This window comes from Helicoverpa zea, chromosome 30 (genome assembly GCF_022581195.2).
Source record: "Helicoverpa zea isolate HzStark_Cry1AcR chromosome 30, ilHelZeax1.1, whole genome shotgun sequence".
Classification (NCBI taxonomy): Eukaryota; Metazoa; Arthropoda; class Insecta; order Lepidoptera; family Noctuidae; genus Helicoverpa; species Helicoverpa zea.
In genome coordinates, this window is record NC_061481.1 from 5,860,168 (window position 1) to 5,882,431 (window position 22,264).

At 37.7% G+C, this 22,264-nt stretch overlaps 1 protein-coding gene across 2 annotated transcripts; it reads right to left on the reverse strand.

Annotated features, from left to right (window-relative positions):
* Positions 1 to 152: 152 nt before the first annotated feature.
* Positions 153 to 17,154, reverse strand: LOC124644660. 2 transcript variants are annotated; one of them, XM_047184154.1, is made up of 8 exons: positions 16,681 to 17,154; positions 13,636 to 13,730; positions 13,245 to 13,352; positions 12,788 to 12,874; positions 12,170 to 12,360; positions 10,557 to 10,649; positions 9,756 to 9,893; positions 153 to 1,083 (listed from the first exon to the last, which is right to left on the reverse strand). In XM_047184154.1, exons 2-8 carry the CDS (start codon positions 13,718 to 13,720, stop codon positions 985 to 987), a joined length of 801 nt encoding a protein of 266 aa, XP_047040110.1. In that variant the 5' UTR covers positions 13,721 to 13,730; positions 16,681 to 17,154; the 3' UTR covers positions 153 to 984. The 2 variants fall into 2 exon arrangements, with proteins under 2 accessions (XP_047040110.1, XP_047040111.1); XM_047184155.1 differs by lacking the exon at positions 10,557 to 10,649 and having other exon boundaries at positions 16,681 to 17,149.
* Positions 17,155 to 22,264: the final 5,110 nt, after the last annotated feature.

A 22,264-nucleotide genomic window follows, 5' to 3' on the forward strand; every position in this document is an offset into this window, starting at 1 on the left:
TGCGTTAATTCTTTCGTGAAATGGACTTTACTGTTTGATATAGCGAGCTGACCAGAAGCTACATTTGCGTTTGTCACTGTGCCGCACACTGGGGAAACTACTGATAAAATAACTCTTTAGATAGAAATCAGGAGATTAATAAAATGCACTCAAACGGTATTTACATAGAGATATATTTGGCACTAAAGTCTTTGGTATAATACGTTGCATTAAGTACATTCATAATTATAATTAAATTAACTTAATTAATAGATACAATAATATCATATTTACTTTAATCATTTCAATAAAATTACGACTTGTCACAATTATAAATGGATCTTAGTATGAACTGTATTTTTTTTAGTATTATCACTATCATCGTTAAAAAATCTCTACAAACAAATTGAAAAAGCAGAAACAAATTGATCAATAGCAATTGGGGTACCAATAGATAGAAAAGTTGTTGTCTTATTTATACCTTTTCAGTTTATTAGTTGAGATTTTTCATGCAAGAAGGCTTTATTATTTTATTTATCATTGCACTCTAGGTATATATGTACAAAATTATTTTGGCAAAGAAATACTTAAACGATTAATACATATTGCGGTTTTATCTTTATTTTATTAATCATTGCACTGTAGGTAATAGGTATACCTATTATGTACAAAATTATTGAGGGTAAAAAATAAACAGTACAATCTATAGTGCTGCCAAGTTTCATCAAAATCAATCAAAACTGTTCAGCCGTTAGCACTTGACGACTTTTGATTTTGATGACCAACCAAGGGGTATTGGGTTGCCCGGGTAACTGGGTTGAGGAGGTCAGGCAGGGCAGTCGCTTCTTGTAAAGCACTGGTACTCAGCTGCATCCGGTTAGACTGGAAGCCGACCCCAACATAGTTGGGAAAAAGGCTCAGAAGATGATGACTTTTGATTTTGATTTTGCAGAAAGTTGTAACAAGTAAAACATTCAGAAACAGCTAGTACTATGTGAATGAGTATTAACTTTGTAAATTCTGTTCGCTCTTGAGTTCTAGAGCCCACACATGTTGCGGCCAGCCGGTGCGGCCCTTGCCTCTCTTCTCTGCTGATGATGATTGCTGTAACAAAGACAAATATTTAATAAATAAACTTCTTTAAAAGTAAACTGGGGTTGAAAAGTGCTGGAGTGGAGACCACGGACTAACAAGCGCAGCGTAGGACGTCCACCAACAAGGTGGACAGACGATCTTATAAAGGTCGCCGGAAGACGCTGGATGCAGGTCGCTTCCAACAGGTATTTGTGAAGATCTAAGGGGGAGGCCTATGTTCAGCAGTGGGCGTTCTATGGCTGAGATGATGATGATGATGATGATGAAAAGTGAGCTTTTTAAGTATTACAATAAGTAGGTATTATGAATGGGAAAGTTCGCTCTGGTGGGTTTTAGAAACTTTCACTAAGCAGCCCCTAGTCTGCAAGTTTGGTGATTGATTTGGTCTGCGGTCCCATCGCGCTATGGGAGTGAGGAAATAGTGATAGCACCTGTGTCCAAGTAAATGCTCATGCACTATTTTATGTACATACTGCGCAGCTGACTAAAACTGTCGTGTATTTGCCGCCCACCAGTCAATTAGGCGATTTGACAACGAAAAATGGTTCGGTTATCGTTAAAGTAATGCTTCTTCACGACCATATCAAAGATAGGAATTTGTTATTACTTGTACAGGACTCATTTCAAAACCATATCTCTAGTAAGCATATTATTTGGTACGGCCGTTAATCAATCACATCCTTCGACAAGTTTACCTACACAACTTCTTACAAATACCGGAACGAAAAAAACTCGAAAACAAAATGCTACTGTTAACATATTTTTTATCTATCTTCTGTGATAAGGTAAACTATACATTTCACAGACAAAATGCTTGTAACAGAGGCACGTGTGCTCAATTACATGAAAGTTTACGAACTCGTAAAAAAAAATACACAAAAAAGTACAAGTTTTACGGCTCCCGGGAGCCGGCGGATAATATTTTTTGTTCAAAACGTGTACTTGAGGTTATAAACGTTATTTTTGGTGCAGTTTACTGAAATTTAAATTTAAGCTAGGGCTCATTATTTTAACGTGTTTTCCGAAACACGGAGGAACTCGTCATGTCAATATGGTCATTATTGATCGACCCGTGCGGATGTAAGGTGGTCCCTGGACGAAAATATAATTGCTGACGATTACGATAAAAATATTCTCGGCCGATTAACCTTTTTTTTTCAGCTGAGGAAAATGCCTGACGCATACACACACCGCCACGGGGAGACGGTGGGGTTATGTGGGGCTTGCACCCACTAAAAACCTCAACTTTTGTGCCGTCTTCTGCCTTTTAGAGAGGGGCCAAAAGGACCAAAGACGACTTTCGTGACCTCTCGGCAGTAGCTGGTCGCCTCCATCTACTGGCGATCCATCTCAGCAGCAGCTCATGCAATGCAGGTGGCAGGAGTTCCCCGGTCTGCTACCCACTGCGGCCGATTAAAGTTCGCAGTGGGCCAGAACTTCAAAATTAAGAATGTATCAAGTCTGTATTTAAAGAATAATTGCACCTGTGAATATGTTTACAGCAGCACGCGAGTGTGTTTATATTTTATTTACAGTATGTTTAACTGCTTCCCTTGTTCTGTTTATGTTTAAACCGGATACTCCTTCATATGTAAATTATTGTATGTGTAACACTTTTTATAAATGACTACAGACCGTAGACTGCTTGACTGTGTCCTAGATTTTGTAATACGTCATATCCTCGACGATTTTTACAAATAAATATTATGCTTATTTGGTAGTTGTAAATGAGAAAATGTATAAGACCGTCTTTTAGATAACCCTGAATTAAAGGTCACGTATTTTTTCTTTTCTCTCACATACAATCTATGTAGCGTTACAAATATCTAAGTAAATATTATGTTTTGACAATAATCCGTCGTAGAGATAGATTCTAACCCTACACTTCTAAATCTATAAGCCCTAATTTTACACTTAAGTTAAATACTTGATTATAGTATGCAATAGTTTCATCTACAACTTAGTCAAAATCAATGTAGCTTTCCAACAGTGAAAGAATAAAAAAGAAACAAACAAAATTACATATTTTCCTTTTTAACCGACTTCCCAAAAAGGAGGAGGTTCTCAATGCGTCGGGATCTTCTTTTTTATTTTTTATGTATGTTCACCGATTATTATAATATTAAGTAGTATAGATTGTATAAATAAAATAATTGTGTAAAACAGCTCAGTATATCTGTTTGGTTGTGGTAAATTATCGGAGAGCGCGCGAACAGACGGCCATGTGGTGAAAAGTAATGAAATCTGGTTTGGTGCAAGATGGTGGCGAACGCGGTTTTTGAAGAATTTCAGTATTTTTAGCATTCATGTAGTTTAGTAGTTTACAAGCTGTCGAAGGTCATCTTTACTAATATTATAAAGAGGTAGGGCTGCCATCCATCCGGGTTTCCCCGGATTTGTCCTCGTTTGGAGGCCGTCCGGGCGGGGTTTCAAGAAGTGTCCGGGGAAAACCCGGACACTTTTCATGCACCTCATTGAATTGTATATTTTAATAGTTAATGGATTACAAATTAGGTATTATTTTGTGTAAAAAAATCGTACTCGTTCGGGAAAAAAATGCGATTTACGCCAAATGTCCGGGTTTTTTTAATGGTTGTCCGGGTTTGACGAAATTCGAGATGGCAGCATATATATATATATATAGAAGGTTTTTTTTGTTTTTGTTTGGGATAAACTCAAAATCTACAGGACCAATTTTAAAAATTATTTCCTTGTTGGAAAGCTACGCTCTTCCCGAATAACATAGGCTATTCCATCCCACATATTTTATCCCGATTCGGGCAGTAGTTCCCACGGGACGCGGGTGAAACCGCGGGAAAATGACTGGTAGTTTATCGCTCAGCTTTTAACTTAGACCGAACATAGCCACGCGCTGATCGTTTATTACTTCGCTAAATAACTTTATTGGTGTACCTGGTGTTTGTCTGACGTGGCCATACACGTCCGTGGTCAGGTTCCGTCTGACTGCGATAACATGGCGTGATGATACACAGACTCTCTGCTCGTAGTTGTGAAATACGGGGAGTTTTTTGGCAGTAATTTTTAAGAGAACTTTGAAAAGTTTTCTATTGAATTATATGTTGTAATAATGAAGATTCTAGATACTGTATGCCTTTTTATCCATGTACAGACAACTTCAGGTCAGTGGTAACAGTTTTATAGGAAAATCGTACTTATTACTATTGAGTTAAGGCGCATGACAGTTACCACTGATGTGCAGTCTACCGTACGTACGTACTAGTTATTTTCCCGCAGTTTCGCTCGCGTCCCATGAGTTCTTTTTCTTGTACCGGGATAAAATGTGGCCTATATTACTAGGGGACAGCCTATCTTCCCGACGTGGTTTCAGACGCGGTTCCTTCTGCGTACGGATAACTACTTCGCGCACTTTGATAAAAGTCAGGCTATAGACTCTAGACTATTGTGTAATGGCGTCCACGGCCGATTTCGGCCACAGCGGCTTTTCTCATTTTAAGGAGATCAGCTAGCTGCGCAGGACATATTATAGTGCACGAGCATTTGCGCAGACACAGGTGCACTCTCTATTCCTTCACTCTCATGGCGCGATGGGACGGCAATCCGACACCACCGGAGAGAGATCAGGCGCAGGACCGACATTTACGTGCTCTCCGATGCACGGGTGAATCAATCACCAACTTCCAGACTACGGGCTGCTTTATGAAAGTTTAAGAAAACCCACAAAGCGATTTCGGCCCGACCCGGGAATTGAACCCGAGACTTCGGGTACAGCGGCCGCGCTTGCGACCACTAGACCAACGAGGCAGTCAAACTATTGTGTACTAAATGTTTAAATAGTGTTTGTAGTTTTTCTTGAAAACCGGAACGACAGACAGAGTTACAATTTAGATATAGGTAGCGAGCTACTACTTTCGCATTAACTTATGCACAATCAAGTAATGTTCCATCTTAAGAGATTTCTTCTGTTTTATTTATTTACATCGTTAGGTATATACATAGATATTTACAACACAAAAAAAAACTATCTTAGTAAAACAATAAAAAAAACTATATCTAAAAAGCGTCAAAAAAATCATCCCCATCGCTGTCAACTGGGAGCGTACTCAAGAGGCTGGCAGCATTACCTCGTTGGATGGCCATGCTGATCCTTTGTCCGAGGTAATAGCCAGCCTTTTGGTCACGAGAAGCGTCAACCAGCCGCCTAGACAGATCTTTAAATAAAATGTGCGCATTTGGACCCCACGACCCGAGGGTTTCAACCCCAAACGGTTCGAAAATATAGTAGGTATATTTCTTAAGATCAAAACAATTTCTACAATCACCAACACAGCTAACAGAATGAACCTACTATTAAACATGTTAAAAATAACCCTAAGCTGCGTAGTCAAGTGCATTCTCGCGGGAATCATGGCTTATCAGTCACATGTGGTTACAAGTGCTGCGCCGGCGCCAGTGAGCTCATGACGACGTGGTGTAGTCGAGTTACTCGACTCCAGTACCTTTGTGTGAAATTGTAATTTTTGTATGGAGATCGTGGCTTGTAGGTTGGTTTGTTTGTTATTGAAAAGTATGTATTATAAATATTGTATGATACAGTACCCATACAGCCATTTTTGGTCGCAGATATGATAAAGATGTAACAAGTCGCAACAGTTTCGTAACAGGTACGACACAACGTGACTGTGTAAGGATTAGCTTTTATGTGTTGTAACGGTTCAGTAAAAATGTGACGGAAACTAGATTCAGTAACTTTGTGTGGTCGCTGTTTCGATACTTTACAGCTTAAGTTGTAACCACACATTTTAGAAACTTTGCGTTTGGTTTGTAACCAGTGTGCAATGTTGACACAATTGTGTTGTAACTGGGTAGTAACATGGTGTAGTCGATGTTCCAGAACACTTTAACACTAACTTGCATATATAAAAACATGACGAGAGCCAGTTATTCTCAAACTGTCTATGTTTTCTGCCGTTATCAACCATTTAATGAAATTTAAAATGAGTAAACAACCAAAAACCTTACGTAAACTCCGATGGACTTCAACTTTTTACAGAAGAGTTAAAGAAATAAGTACGTCCCAAAATATCTCAAGTACCTAATTGTACTCGCACACAAGTTTTTTTTTATTATAATAATATTTTTTTCATAATGTTGCATTGTTGGTAGGGCAAATTGACGGATACCCATTTTATTGAACTTAAAACTTATTCTTTTCTAGGCCATTTACAGGAAAACAGTACGGAATTTCGTACCGAGGAGCTTAGTGGTATCGTCCCTAGTGCCAAAGTTTCAACTTTCGAGCTCCAAATCGCAGTTTTTTCTTTTTCTCGGCCAAAACAAGACGTCTTCGTCTTTAACCCAAGTACTCGGCACAAGCGATATTAATTCTGATGAACAATGCAAAAAGGCATCTTGACTTGATAAAAACTTTAGAAAACACTGTAACCAAATATTAAGAGAAACCATCTTAAAAATCTAGTAATTTTGTAACAATTTACCGTAACATGTCGACACGTGTCGACACATTATCGTAACTTTGTGACTAGTTGCGACGAGCATATTTTTCAAAACAAACATCAAAAATGTTTTTTCATAGTTCATTATTTATCAATTCTATGAGTAAATCTTGCTAAAATAATTTGTATTAGGATTAAAATATTTGATATTGTATTTAAATGGAAGCTTTTGAGCACTCGATGTGCATCATTTTATATTTTTATTTTATTTAACAAAAGTTTTTCTTTCGCCAGAATTATTAAAACATGATATTACGGTGGCGCGTTGGAAATATCAACATATTCAAAGAAATTACACAGTAAACTTTTTTTCCCAATAAGATTTGAGCATTATAAACCATATTAATTTATGAAAACTAAAACTTTGTTTACTTGCCTTGAGTTCATCAACTCAAGGTAAGTAAACCATCATTATGGGATTTCTTGTATTTTGTATTATTTCGTCGTGTCACTCACGCACGAGCCAACGAAATTGATCGAACGAATGAATGATTGAATGATTAGTGCGAACTCTGGTTAAAATATGGTAACAATGCTACGACACGGCGACGTAAATTAGAAACCAAATGTTACTTGTTTATTGTGTCGAGATCTTCCCCATTTTTAGTTGCAGCGACGGCGCTAACACGGAACGTCGACGAGATTATGTTTCGAGATAGATCAGTGTCGACGCTAAGTGTCGAAACGGTTACGTTATGTTCGCAAAAATGGTTATATGGGTAGCTTCATGTAAATTATTTAGCTTCAATATCTAATGGCCAAACATCGGTTAATCTACATAAGGTACCTACTTAGTTGCATCCGATTAGACTGAAAGCCTATCCTAACATAGTTGACAGTATAAAGACAAGGCAGATGATGACAGGGTAAGAATGCTCATTAAGTATGAAATTATGTAATGGAATCTTAATCTTACCTAACCATCTTCTACTGTCGAACTGGGGCCCGATTCTCCTAATTTTACTTAAGCGACATACGATTCACGTTCGACTCGATTCGACTGAGAACCAATCCCGACTCGACTACGATTGAAGCGTATGTGGCATTCCGCTATTTTTTCTTTGAAATAAACGTTTTTATCCCTTTTTGTCATTCAATAATGAATCTTTTTGTCTGCAAATGATTTACGATTGCAAAATGATTGTACAGCAAACTACCGTATAGACCAAAATCACTAAAATAGCAGACCAATCGCACACCAATCAAATTTCAATCGAATACGATTGGTCTTTTATTAGTAGCAGAATGCCCGATATGGTTAAAACTGCTATTGCGATTCGATTTCTATTTGATTTTGACATTATTAACTTAGGAGAATCGGGACCCTGATCTGATGGTGAAGTCAGGATGTATGAACTGGAACTTCATGATAGAACTAGTTTAAAAGTTGTGTTTGGGCTTGTTAGAAAAATCTTGTAATGATTTTTACATGCATTTACAAAAGTTAAAATAATGTCTTTCTTTAATAGGTAAGCGGCTTTTTCTTCAATTCACGAATTTTAGTTCTCTTGCGATTCTAACTTTGTCGGAATAACCAGATGCAATGTTACGTGAGCACAAAATAAACAGAAATCCATAAAATATTATTTCAGAATCATTTTTTTATGATCATGTTTAATATAATTTCCTGGTATAATAAAACGTATTAGACGCTATAGTAATAAAAGCTAGCATCTGTTTTGTTTTATATCTTTCTTTGTACTCAGATCTGTTCATATTTACCTACCTTCCTACGTTAAAAGTTTTCTCCGACTACGGTGAAGCCAAAAATATCTTATAGGTAACTTTAATTAAAACGACTGAACCGATTTTGATGTTATCTATGCTAATATTATAAAGAGGAAAACTTTGTTTGTTTGTTTGTTTGGTTGTAACGAACCCACCCAAAACAAAAATGTGAAAGACTGCCAAGTTCGATAATATGGGAATGCTTCGCCTATAAAAGAAGTGAGATCTGAATAAGTACCAAGTTCCATACACATACCTCAGTTAAAAATAGTTACTTTTTAATGATGTTACTTGGCAAGTTTTCACACACCTTGTTATAAACCTACTAAACGCATGAATCAAGTATTTAATTTTCTATTAAAACGATTTTAAAACCGACTCACACTTGGCCATTTTCAGATTTTTCCCTTTACCTTGACATAAAGACCTACCTCCATGCCAAATTTCAAGTCAATACGACCATTGGAAGTGGTCTAGGTTTTTGATGAGTGAGTGAGTCAGTCAGTCAGTCAGTGAGTGTATAGTAAAAATAGCGATTTTCTGACGTCAATATCTCAAAACCTACAATAGGTATATTAATGAAATTTTGTATTTTAGATAAGTGAGGGGGTCTCAACAGATACTAGAAATTTGATATGCGTAAATAAAATAGATTTTGAGTTACAGGGGGGTCGAATTTGGCCCGAAATGGTTCGTGAAATATAACCCACGGCCGGTGTGTCGCTTTTTTTGCTCGAACTTGGCGGACACACTGCCGTGTGTCTAGATAGGCTCAAAAACTACTGGACCGTTTTTACTAAAAATTCTTTCACCATTCGAAAGCTACATTATCCACGAGTAACATAGGTTATATTTTATCCCGGTACGGGCAGTGGTTGCCACGGGACGCGGGTAAAACCGCGGGAAAACGGCTAGTAAATTAATATTCATATATTTATTGTTAAATACATATGTTCATGTTTACTCTCTCACCTGCTTTTATGTAAAAACCACACCTAAATTGGTAGATCTTTAGGAACTACAGTCTATCGGAAGGTTAAAACAGCGTTTCAAACAGAAAGCCCACCTTTTTGCGTGCCTTTGACCCTGCAGGGCAGCGCTGTACAACTCCACGCCAGGAGGATATACGAGAAAACTCTGACACTAGAGCATGTGAGAGAAGAGTGTGTTGTGTGCATGTTAGCAGCCTTCTGCTCACTCCTTATTGAGGAGACAGTCGTCTTCTGCTGGACTAATGCATCTCAAAAGGTGGGCGAATTTGTCCATACTCACCGCGTTAAGCACGCGTGTTTTCTGAGCGCAGTGTAGGATATTTTACTTCGTGCTGTATGGTAGTTCCACCGCCACTAGTCGGTTGCCAGAACCTCGTCCGAATTCCAACAAGGTGCACCATAGGCAGATTGGCAATTGGGGCATGCCCTTTTAGAACCCTCAAAGACAATATAATCAACAAATTACCTGATTCCCTTCACCAGTCCGTCTCCTAGGAGGAGTATGATGCAGATCAGCTCGGAACCCCCCCGCGGGCTCTCCATCCGTCTCCAGCACCTTCAGAAGGTAGGAGATGTACGAGGTGGCCAGCCGCAGGGTCTTGATCTAACAGGAAAAGAAATGTTAATCCCTGATTAAAATTTGAGAAATGGATTCTAGACCCCTGGGTGGGTTTCGATGTTTTTGATGGTACTTAAATAGCATTCGATTATCTGGCTGATCTTCGTGAATGGTATAGTTATCGGCACGAATCTTGAGCTCTGACCTACATCTGTGCAGAAGTGATTTATTAGCAAAGAACCAATCCCGAGTGACGGCTATGACGCTATGCGCTGCGGGCCACTCACCGCTATAGCCCGCCCCGCGCCTCACTTCATACCACAAAAGGGACCCAATGAATTACTTCTGCACAGGTGAAGGTCAGAGCTCAAGATTCGTGCCGATAACTATATGCAGACTCAACCGGCGGTTGCCGTTTTTCTGACAGTTAATATTGAAGGTAATTGTGAAGCCGATCCTTGTAATGCCCCATACTGATTTGTGACTCTGATCAAACTATTGGCCCACTGACATTAACTGCAAAGTCCACATTTAAATACTCGATTTTGCAAGTTGCATTTTAACACTAAAATGGTTTCTCATTGAACTAAGTTTGTAAGTCTCTAGTTTGAGAGACAAGATATAAAAATAGAGTTAAGTATATTTCCAGAAGTGTGTATAATAAAGTACCACCAAAAACTCTTTGTGTCACCCAGAAGTCGTACTAACCTTTGTCATCTTAGTGTCGGGAAGAACATTGGGTATATGCTGTCTCAGACTCGAGAACGCGTTATTGATGCTCTGCGATCTCTTTCGCACCATCTGGCGATGTTACACGCAAGAATAAGACGGATGTATGTCCGTCGGTACAGTTTTTAGAGGAAAGTGGGTTTTTGCAATTTTCTTTTTAGCCCGACTTTGAGAAGCAATCTTAAAGCAAACATCTGTGCTTCTATTGAAGACAGCACACACTTATTCTGTCTCTCATTCTTTTAAAATCACATATATACTTTTCTTATTGTATTGAAAATTGCAAATCTTCTAATACATTGTCTGGGGTAAGAAAAAATTATAGTGCCGTCACCAACATTAAAATAATACACTTTGTCACATTTCTATTCCTCCATTATCATTGTCCTTATCCCAATTTATATTGGGAAATAATAAGTGTAGCCACAAAATTATTTATTGGACACATGATTAAACTTCTAATTTTATAACTAAGCAACGGAAAAACAACATAGCCTCTAATAAACTAATTCGTCTTTTTTACAACGCCAACTACTAGAAAGCTTCAATAAAAGATCATCAATTATTGTAACTTGTCCTTCTTATATACATTGTCATCTAATTTACTAACTCGGCCTCATTTTTCCAAAAACGAGCCAAGAAAAACGAGATCAACGTTTTTCTTGGCTCGTTTTTTTTTTTTGATGGTAGAATTTAATTTGGATTCATTTTATTTAGCATATTGCCATTCACCTTCAATTAAAAAACATTGTACTAAAAATTCAAGTTAGTGACGAAAACGAATCGCTGCAAAACCGACTCCACGTAGTCTTATCTGCCCTACCCCGAGAGTGCAATTCAAAACCGCGTAGGCGCGGAGGGGCGAGGTGGCCTGCGAGCTGAGGCGCAGGTAGTTTCAGCGCTCGCCGCCGTGGCTGAGGCTGGCCGGCCGAGCCGGCCAGCAAGCTGAAGCTGCGGTGGTGAGCGTGAAAACCATCTGCGACGATAAGCTCGCATGGGACCGCTGGAGCCCCGCAGCGCCGGAGTCGTGACAGAAGCCATGCTTGCTGCATGTTGCATGCTTACTTCCATGCTGGGTCAATTAATATGGGATGTGTTATATTTTAAACAAAAACTCAGTAGGTACGAGTTAAAAAAATAGAAGGTAAATAAATATTTTTATGATGTAATTTAATAGTATTTTCGAAGTTTACTGTTAGAATGCATGCTACAAATTTAGATGCAAAAAAATAACCATCATGCTGAGTTGTATTTAGAGTGGAAGATAACTCGTGGCTAAGATAGTATTATTTAGATGCTCGACGCTTTACTAATTGTGGCTGACTTAGTAATTTAGAAGGCAACTTACATTTTTGGGGGCGAATAATGATATTAAAAAGAAGCCATACTTCATCATATACATAATTCTTCTTCCATACATTTTTGACGCCATCTCACAAGCACTCTTTGCAGCCATATCGTCTCTCACACAATCCATCCATCGTTTTTAAAAATCCTCTTCATCCATCCATTCATGCTCTACTGTTTATACCTAGTTTCTTCATTTATCTACAACCGAAAAGCTACAGTCTAAAAAATTGCAGTATCCTTACCTTAGAAAGCTTGGTATCAGGAGGAACATTAGGTATACAGTCTCTGAGGTCTGAGAATGCAGTGTTGATGCTCTGCGTCCGTCTCCTCTCCTTCTTGTTGGCTGTGGTCCTTCGCTTGGCGACCCTCACGAAGGAGGGGGGCGCTGGCCGGTCGTAGCGGAGGGGGAGGGATTGCAGGTCACAGTCTAGACCTTGGAGAAAGAACGGAAATCGTGGTTAAGTAACAGCCGCTTCCTCCGTGTTTCGGAAGGTACGTTAAATTGGCGGTCATTTGAACGTCTTTGGCAGCCGTTACGGGAAGTTAGAAGCCAGAAAGTGTGAAAATCTGTCTTATCAAAGAGTATCTATATATCTTAGCATAGAGTATATTTTGGCAAATAAATGATTTCTATTTCTATCGGGATGTTCAATTAACTAGGTTGAAGAGGTCAGATAGGCTGTGGTACCATTTGTGTAGCACACAGGTACTCATCTGCATCAGGTAAGACTAGAAGTCGAATCCAACGTAGTTGAAAAAAAACTAGCACATTATAGGTCGCTCTTGACTTCATTCTTCATAATTAGTCAGCTGTACGACTAGGCAACATAGATTTAATCAACGGTGTTCACTTGTCTTACCTGTATTATTTGGCGGGAAACTATGTTGTATATTGTGGTGATACGTATCGTAGGGCTCGTTGCCGACCATCTGCATTTCTTCATAGCCTGCAACAATCATAGTAACACCTAACTCAAGATAGGTCACTTCAAGATGCGGCCAGACCCAATAATTCACCGCTTGCGAGTGGCAAGCGTAGTCACAACATAAAACGCTCGGAAATCGGCTAGTATGAAAACCGATTGTCGCCTACGGCAGCTGTTCTCATTTAAGGAGATCAGCCAGCTGCGCGGGACTTGTTATAGTGTACAAGCATTTGCGCAAATACAAGTGCACTCACTATTCCTTCACTCTCATAGCGCGATGGGACGACAATCCGACACTACCGGAGAGAGATCAGGTGCCAGATTCGATCAAACTATAGGCCGACTTATAGTGTGCGGGGGATCGCCTTACTAATTATTTAGTGGAACTCACCGTAACCTCTTCCTATGTAATGTGTGGTATCGTACACGTCCTGAGCATCGAACTCGTGAGCCTCGCCGTTGGCGGCCGGCCAGTACACTCCACCGTCCATTGGACTACCTGCGAACAAGAGTCTTGATCACGTCCCTGAATTTTCTTCTGCTAAAACTAAAAAGCGTCACTGAAAGGTATCTTTCAGAAAGCGTTTGTTTGAACGCGGAGAAAAAAGTACCAAGGTTTGGATGTTTGATACTCTTTCGCACAAACACGACCGAACCGTTTTTGGAAAAAATACAATAATATAGCTTAGACAACAGACTAACAAGAATGCTACTTTTTAGTGTGCTAAACAGTTCCCTTGTGACTCAAATCGCAAGAGGCAGCATCACATTGAATGGTTTACCTTGATGCGACGGCTGGCAGTAGTACGGAGCCTCATATCTGTCAAAACCTTCGTCGGAAGGAGACATACTACCGTAACTTGACATTTAGCGGCACCTGTAAATAGAGAATTTATTGCAGCGATGTTCCAATAAATAATAAAAACAGCAGAAAACTCGCTTTTATAAATGAACAAGTCCAAACACAGCTATGATACGATGTTCCATCATGAAGTCCCAGTTCATATCTTCCGGCTCCATCATCAGATCAGTTAGACAGTACCATATTATTGTATTGTCATCAGAACTACATACAGCTGACAATGTTCATGACGCTACGGTCCTTGGAAGTTGGTTTATTAAGTTAGGTATTATATATTTTACTAGCCGTTTTCGCGCGGTTTCACCCGCGTCCCGTGGGAGCTACTGCCCGTACCGGGATAAAATATAGCCTATGTTACTCACAGATAATATAGCTTTCTAATGGTGAAAGAATATTTAAAATCGGTGCAGTAGTTTTTGAGTTTATCCATTACAAACAAACAAACAAACAAAGTTTTCCTCTTTATAATATTAGTATAAATTACAAAGTTACGTAAAGATCGACGTAATATTAAAAGTGTGTTAAAAATCGCGTCCTCGTGAGTTCAGCTAGCATGTGTTCGTGCACAAAGGTTGCAGTTTCGTTCGACATTTTGCAAATGCTCGCATGCAATTTGTTACTTTTTACTAGAGCGAGTAGATCAGAATACCTATAGGTATACATTGGCACTGGTTTAATCTCACCTTTAATATGTTTGTAATATATTCCCTTTCTTTAAACATAACCAGGTTGAGGAGGTCAGGGGCCCAATTCTCCTAAGTTAATAATGTCAAAATCTAATAGAAATCGAATCGCAATATGATCGCAATAGCAGTTTTAACCATATCGGGCATTCTGCTACTAATAAAAGACCAATCGTATTCGATTGACATTTGATTGGTGTGCGATTGGTCTGCTATTTTGGTGATTTTGGTCTATACGGTAGTTTGCTGAACAATCATTTTGCAATCGTAAATCATTTGCAGACAAAATGATTCATTATTGAATGACAGAAAAGGATAAAAACGTTTATTTCAAAGAAAAAATAGCGGAATGCCACATACGCTTCAATCGTAATCGAGTCGGGATTGGATCTCAGTCGAATCGAGTCGAACGTGAATCGTATGTCGCTTAAGGAAAATTAGGAGAATCGGGCCCCAGATAGTCAGTCGGCTTCCAGTCCAGCTAAGTACCAGTATTTTAAAAGGAACGATCCTATCTGCATAGTTACCCAGGCATCCCAATACCTCTAGGTTAGACTGGTTGTCAGACTTACTGATTTCTGACTGCCTGGAACGAACTGGCAAAGATGTTCAAATGACAGCCAGGACCTACAGTGCCGTCCGAAACTCGGTCGTTGGCGTCGCTTGACGTGGAATCGAACACAGACTCATACTCGAGAGGTTGGTTCTTTACCCACTAGGCTACCATGACTTTAAATGCATATATTTAGTTTCAAGTGGTTCTTGAGTAAGTTTGAAAGATAATGCTACCGTTGTGCATCTCAAGCATATGTTTTTGAACGATTTTTTTTTGTCTTAAGAGCCGATGCTTTTTTGTGCTTCATAGATAACGGTTCATAATCGTTTTTGGAGTAAAATCAGCTGGCTGTAGAAAAAAAATGTTGTAGACAGGAAAACAATTTGTTAGTGAGTATTTTTTCAGAGTTTCAGGCAACAAATCTTGCTAATAGGTGTATTACAACGGGAAAGTTGGTTTGTTCTTCTGCTACGTAAAAACTATTCGATGAATTTTGATGATACTTGGCAGTAATGTACAACCGAGGGGTATTGGTCAGATAGGCAGTCGCTTCTTGTAAAGCACTGGTACTCAGCTGCATCCGGTTAGACTGGAAGCCGACCCCAACATAGTTGGGGAAAAGGCTCGGAGGATGATGATGGCAGTGATGTACATCTAGCTTATGTAAGGGCGAATTTTTTATCTATATGCGAAAAAGAGTTTCCTCGAAACACGAATTAAATCACGTGATTCTGCTACCTTTCGGCATCTTATTTTAATTTTTAACACGCTTTTTGTACTTTTATTTATAAGGTCCACCTGTAGATATGTAACTGTGTAGGTAATGGAATCGGTAACTAATTTAACCATCTTCCAAGAATCGTATAGCCAGCTGTATGTACCTAGTTCTGATGACAATACAATAATATGGTACTGTCGAACTGATCTGATGACGGAGCCGGAAGATGTGAACTGGAACTTCATGATGGAATATCGTACCTATCATACTTAGCTGTGTTTGGACTTGTTAGAAAAACTTGGAATTATTTTTACGTGCGTTTGTAAAAGCGTTTTTTACTAGTATTCTGAAGCTATTAATTTTTACCATAATCACTGTCAATAATTATCCGAAACGGAAGTGTTTCCATCGAAGTGTTTCACACAATATTATTATGTTGTTAGTCTGATTAAGGTCAGTGTTCACGACATATTGTCTCGTCGTAATGTAAACTGTTTACTTTAGACTCATTTGATAACCAAATGTTGCGCACGTGTGTGCTAGCTTTATGGTTATTAACTGACTTTCAAAATACGAGGTCCTCCTATACATTTTTAGGGGATTTAATTATTATTTCGGTCAAACTCTAAGAAAAATACAATCGGGATCGGGTAAAAAGGGTGTTCACAGGTGTTCTGTTTAACATAGGTAAAATGTGAAATCCAGACCTATGGAGTCACAAAAAATCTTTTTATTAAAAACTAGCCGTTTTAGCGCGGTGTCACCCACATCCCGTGGGAATTACAAAAAATGGAAACGGTTTCTTCTTTATCGTTGTAGTTCATTTTTTTAAATCTTAATCTAATTTTGTTTCAGCTTAGTCAATAATTATTAATTGTGTATGGCTAAGTTAAGTCTTAATTTTGCTTTCTGACTAAAAAACTGCATTCAAAATAAAATTAATAAGTTGAAAATATTTTTTAACCATTTTGAAAACAGTCATAAATAAAAAGAAAAAATTATCCTTACCGTAAAAATCGACTAATTTATCACTAAAATGCACAAACTATTTTGTAAACACATCACTAATATTTAATTTAAAAAAAAAACTTTATTTATTGTTTCACCACTTTAATTAAATTTTATTAATTATCACTTTAAATAAATTAATTAAAATATTCACAAGCACTTTATTTAATAAACAATAACAATGGTAATAACTGTATATATTTTTGTAACACTTTAATATTAATAAATTTAATAATATCATCAACGAATGTCAAACATTTTGACAGGCGAGTGACATGCTATTTCGCGCCTTTTTAGTGACTGGCCGGTTTTTCTTAGTCGAGAATTTGTTCGGACATGTGGGCGGAGCTTATTTATTGGGGAGCGCTGAGATTGGTAGAAAAAGGGCGTAAGTCCTTGTCGTTTTTCGATAGCAAGAGGATACTAAAAATGTATTAAGTATCGATCGATACCATTATTGTGTGATTAATAAAGTACTCGATAGGATTGACGTCTTTTCGTGTAATATTTAAAAAATCGTCTAACTGCTATTGCATTGAGTACCTATACACACATATATCCCGTGATGATAGCACGAATAAAAAATATTTTTTAAAGGAAGACATCTAGGTACATGGAACATTAAAAAAATAGAATGAGCAAACTTGTATGAATATGAATATAGCTACCTACATAAAGTTCCCTCGCACATAGTATCTAGCAATTTTCATAAAATATATGAAAAAGACTTGTAGATATTACGTGCACATTATTTTGTATGGACGTTAAAGAAAAAATTGTAATAGGAGTCGCTTATGACCTTTTCTATAAACAACTTCACTGCACAATCCGTGAACTGAAATATCTTCCCCCGCCCTAATAGGGAGGAGCTTGTCAGAAACTTTTTATCTCTTTCTTTCACTAGAAATGTATGTATCTGCTTCTCTTTCCCCCATTTAATGATATTATTGCAATTTTATCGCTTTATGACTTGATTATGGTAAGTGTATTTCGTAATATTTTTCCTAATTCTATTATATTTTATTAACATTTGGTTTTGCTGCTTGTGGTTTCACAGATTGCAAAGGAGCCCTTTGCTAAATGACAGCTGATAATACCTGGAGGTGGATGGGTGTTCCTCCGTGTCATAATGAGTTCTTCCGAGTTTCGGATGGCACGTGTAATTGTCCAGCTTCCGTTAGAACATCTTTAGCAGTCGTTACGGGTAGTTTTAAGTCATAAAGTCTGATTAGTTAGTCTTACCAAGAGGTACCGAATCTAAAACAGTTTAGAAAAGGCTAGGCAGACTGTTTCTTCTGAACGCGGGTAAAGCTGCGTGAAGCAGCTAGTCTTTAACTATCAATAATCATTCCTCGCACTGTCGTCCCGGGGAACTTCTTCCCGTATTCTGATTAAATAACTTATGTTACGTTACGGACTGTTACTCAGGAATAGTGCAGCTTACCAATAGTTAAAGATTTTTTCAAATTAAGGGTACAAATAAACAAAAAAATGTTTCCTCTCTATTATATTAGTATAGATAAAGATCTTAATAATCACTTTAACCTCATCTAAACCTTTTATCATTAGAAGGCGTGAATGAACACACAATTAACAGAACCCCGACCACAAACAAACATCGATTATGATTGTAACATAATCTAGTTACGTCCCCTCCCTACTCGTCACCTTATCGCTTATAATTATATTATTATCTGTGCTACACGGTTTTGCAATCGCTCTAATGATCTGCGGTTTCAATCTTTCAATCATTTATTTTTATTGATGACAATATTTTGACATTTGATATTGTAGCGGTAATTTGATTTTGAAATAATATGATCACTAGTTTCTCCAGCGGTTTTATTTGCTTCCTAGAAGTATTTCTTCCCGCACTCGGGTGAAAAGTAGACTATTATGTTATTCTGATGTACCTATAAGCTATAGGTATTAGGTACTTCCAAGTTTCATCACAAATCACAACTAGCAGTATTCCCCCGGTTTTACTTTCGGTGTATCTTGGGAACTACTGCCCGTTCCCAGATAAAATATGTATTTAAATATGTAGTTAAATGAGACGTAATCATTGTTCTTTCTATAGTCTGTTTTTTAATCTCGTAGACTAAATTGACACTTGCAAAATGTCAAACTTACAAATAATGTTGCTAGCTTTTTTGTACAGTGTTGTACTTACGATACCGGTTTGTTTAATCGTAACTTTTTATCTATAATAGACGAATTTAATATTCATTCAAAGTTTTATATTTACTATTCACGTACGTACAAACGGCTGCACGATGTGCTACAAACTGCCAGGGATATCTGACCACACAACGCCATGCGTAATCATAAGCCCATTATTTCAGGATGACTTATTGTAAAAAAACGATACTTGATCTTATTAACGCTAAGTTTCGGTCGTGCCACATCACTATTTAAGAATTTGCAATAAACTAACCACACTCGTAATGTCAGTTTAGTCTACGAGATAAAAAAACCGGCCAAGTGCGAGTCGGACTCGCGCACGAAGGATTCCGTACCAGAGCAAAAATTAGCAAAAAAAATCCAAAGTATTTATTTTATAAAAAAATATATATTTGTTGTTATAGTGGCAACAGAAATACATCCTCTGTGAAAATTTCAGCTCTCTAACTATCACGGTTAATGAGATACAGCCTGGTGACAGACGGACGGACGGACGGACAGAGGAGCGAAAACAATAGGGTCCCGTTTTACCCTTTGGGTACGGAACCCTAAAAACAGACTATAGTACGTAGTACCCACATATATCTATGATTTAGAAAGCTTGTTGATAAAATTCAGGCTTGGTCTTAGTCTCATTAAAAAAAGTGTTTTAGATAATGTAGGTACAAATAACACCCAGCATTATCTAAGTAATTGATAACGCAAAAATCTTTAACCAATTACTAGAAACAAAACCCATAGTTATAAAATTCTATAAAAACTACTTTTGCCGGCACGCGAGTGCACCCGAGGGTGTGATCACGCCCATGCCTTGTTAATTACCAGAAAATAACAACTTTGACACGGCTCGTGTCGGATGACAGTACAGCTGTCAGTTTTACCGCGTTTTTAGGGTTCCGTACCTCGAAAGGAAAAAACGGAGCCCTTATAGGATCACTTTGTTGTCCGTCTGTCTGTCTGTCTGTCTGTCTGTCTGTCTGTCTGTCTGTCAAGACCCTTTATCTTAAGAACGCGTAGACGTATCAAGCTGAAATTCACATGAAATACTCGGGTCTATTGTCCCTTTAGGCTGTGAAAATATCAAGCTTCTAAGCCAAGCCAATCAAAAGATACAACCGATTATGTCGATATTTTCAACAAATTCTCGACACTCGCAAAGGAATCAAAACCTACAGGGTACTTCCCGTAAACTCAGAATCTTGAAATTTGGCATGAAGCATTGTTATATAATGCAAATATAGGAAAAATTGCGAAAATCTCATTTTTTTTTGTTATATAATATAATAAAAATATTTTAATAAAATGAAACTTACTACCTTATTTCTCACGAACGAATAAAGGTACCAAATTGAAATTTATACCAAATACCTAGGTCTATTGTCCCTTTAAGCAATGAAAAAATCAAACTTCTAAGTTAACGCGATCAAAAGATACAGCAGTTTTACCGACACCTTAGACGAATTTCCGTCACACGCTAGGGAATCAAAACCTACAAGGAACTTCCCGTGAACTCAGAATCTTAAAATTCGGCACGAAGCAACGTTATATAGTACAGATAAAGGAAAAATTGCGAAAATGATAAATTTGAAGTTACATAAAATATTAAAATATTATTTTTGCTTACATGACATAAAATATTTTTTTAATAATTATAAACTTACTACCTACCCTTTTTCACATGAACGCGTAGAGATATAAAAGTTTTGAATAAAAAGTGAAATTCATATCAAACACTTCTTAAATATAATGGCCTCTAAACTGTGAAAAATTTTAAATCATTCAAAGGTCATTGGGCACCTTAGTATGAAAACTATACCCACGGCGGATACGAACGAAATATAGCACAGTATAATGATAAAGGCTCTGATTTACTATGGCATTAGTCGCATCAATGTGAACCATGGGAATCTAGAGAAAATCAGGTGTAAACATCAAATATTTTCCTCATTTCAATGGGGAATTTAAACGACCAAGTTTGACGGATCTGAGAAATCATTTCTTTGTAGTGAAAGAGTATACTCGCCGTTTACTTCCATTGTCATCAGGTCAGGATCTGATGATGGAAATCCTGAGAAATCGAGGGCAACTATCAGAAATTGTAGGCATGCATAGGATTAAAACTTGATTCTCAGATGTATGTCTGGTGAAACTATCAAACAGTGAAGGTTTAGAGCTTATCTGATGATGGAGACGTGAGAAAGTCGAGAGAACTAGGTATGTTTTAGTTACGTCGTGTTTGGGCTTATATTATTCGTATTGACGAGAACTTTTCACAAAAGTTAAAAATAAAAACTTTTTACAAAAAAAAACAACTTCTAAAACAACAAGAAAACTGTTTATATGCATCGGTCTAGATCTCGGTGGTTAAATAAATATAGATGCATCCTCTAGACACCGACTTCTAGACCGATGCACCTAACATCTTTTTAATTTCTTTCTTGCTTTTGTTTTCTTGTTGCTTTTTTATATGATTGAAGTTGGATTTTTTTGTAAAATGCTACAAAATAAAATAATGCCGACTTTATAAAACAAAGAAAGGGACAGAATTACACTTTTGTCAAGGCTCTAGAAACGTAAAGCCAGCAGCCCCGAATCCTACTCTCTAGAAGTCGTTGTTACAATTCGACAGCTACAAGTCGTCAGGCGGTTTCGAAAAAAACCTGAAACTGGGGCTCTTTAGGTGATTAATCCCTCAAAAATAAAAGATCCCATTCCTGCAATGGCTGCTTTAACCCAAGTTAGTAGTGAATTCTCATCACCTAAAATAAAATAAGCTCCAACACAAGGTTACGTTATAAATTGTAAAGGAGTTCCCATAACTATATCTGATCTTAGCTGTCGATCCCACAATGGCAGTCAAACCTATCTTTTTGGAAAGTCTTCGTCAATACGAATAAAATAAGCCCAAACACGTGGTAGTTGCAACATACCGTTCGGGAGTTCCCTTGACTCTCTGTAGTCTCCATAATCAAATCAGCTCCAAACCTTCACTGTTTACCAGTACCCTCAAAAATACACTCACATGTCTGGTTATGACTCGATGCGTGCCTACAATATTCAAGAGTTGCCCTCGATTTCTCAGGGTTTCCAGATCCTCATCAGATCCTGGTCATCCGGATTGGCACCTTCCTTCTTTATGAAATGTCTTTAGCAATAAAAACTAGCATTGCAACCTGTACAATCCTCTGAAACTGCTTGTCTTTTATATTTTTCAAACGATCCTGGACATTCGTCTCCATGGAATTTTAATAAAATATTTATATTCAAAGAAACGTCATACCATTCTCCACGATTTAAAACTACTTTGATTCATGTCCGCCACTTTTTACAAAGCGGGTCAGATATGCCCCATGACCTTTAAGACATAATTAGTTATTTTCAATCAGATTTCTGAATGATG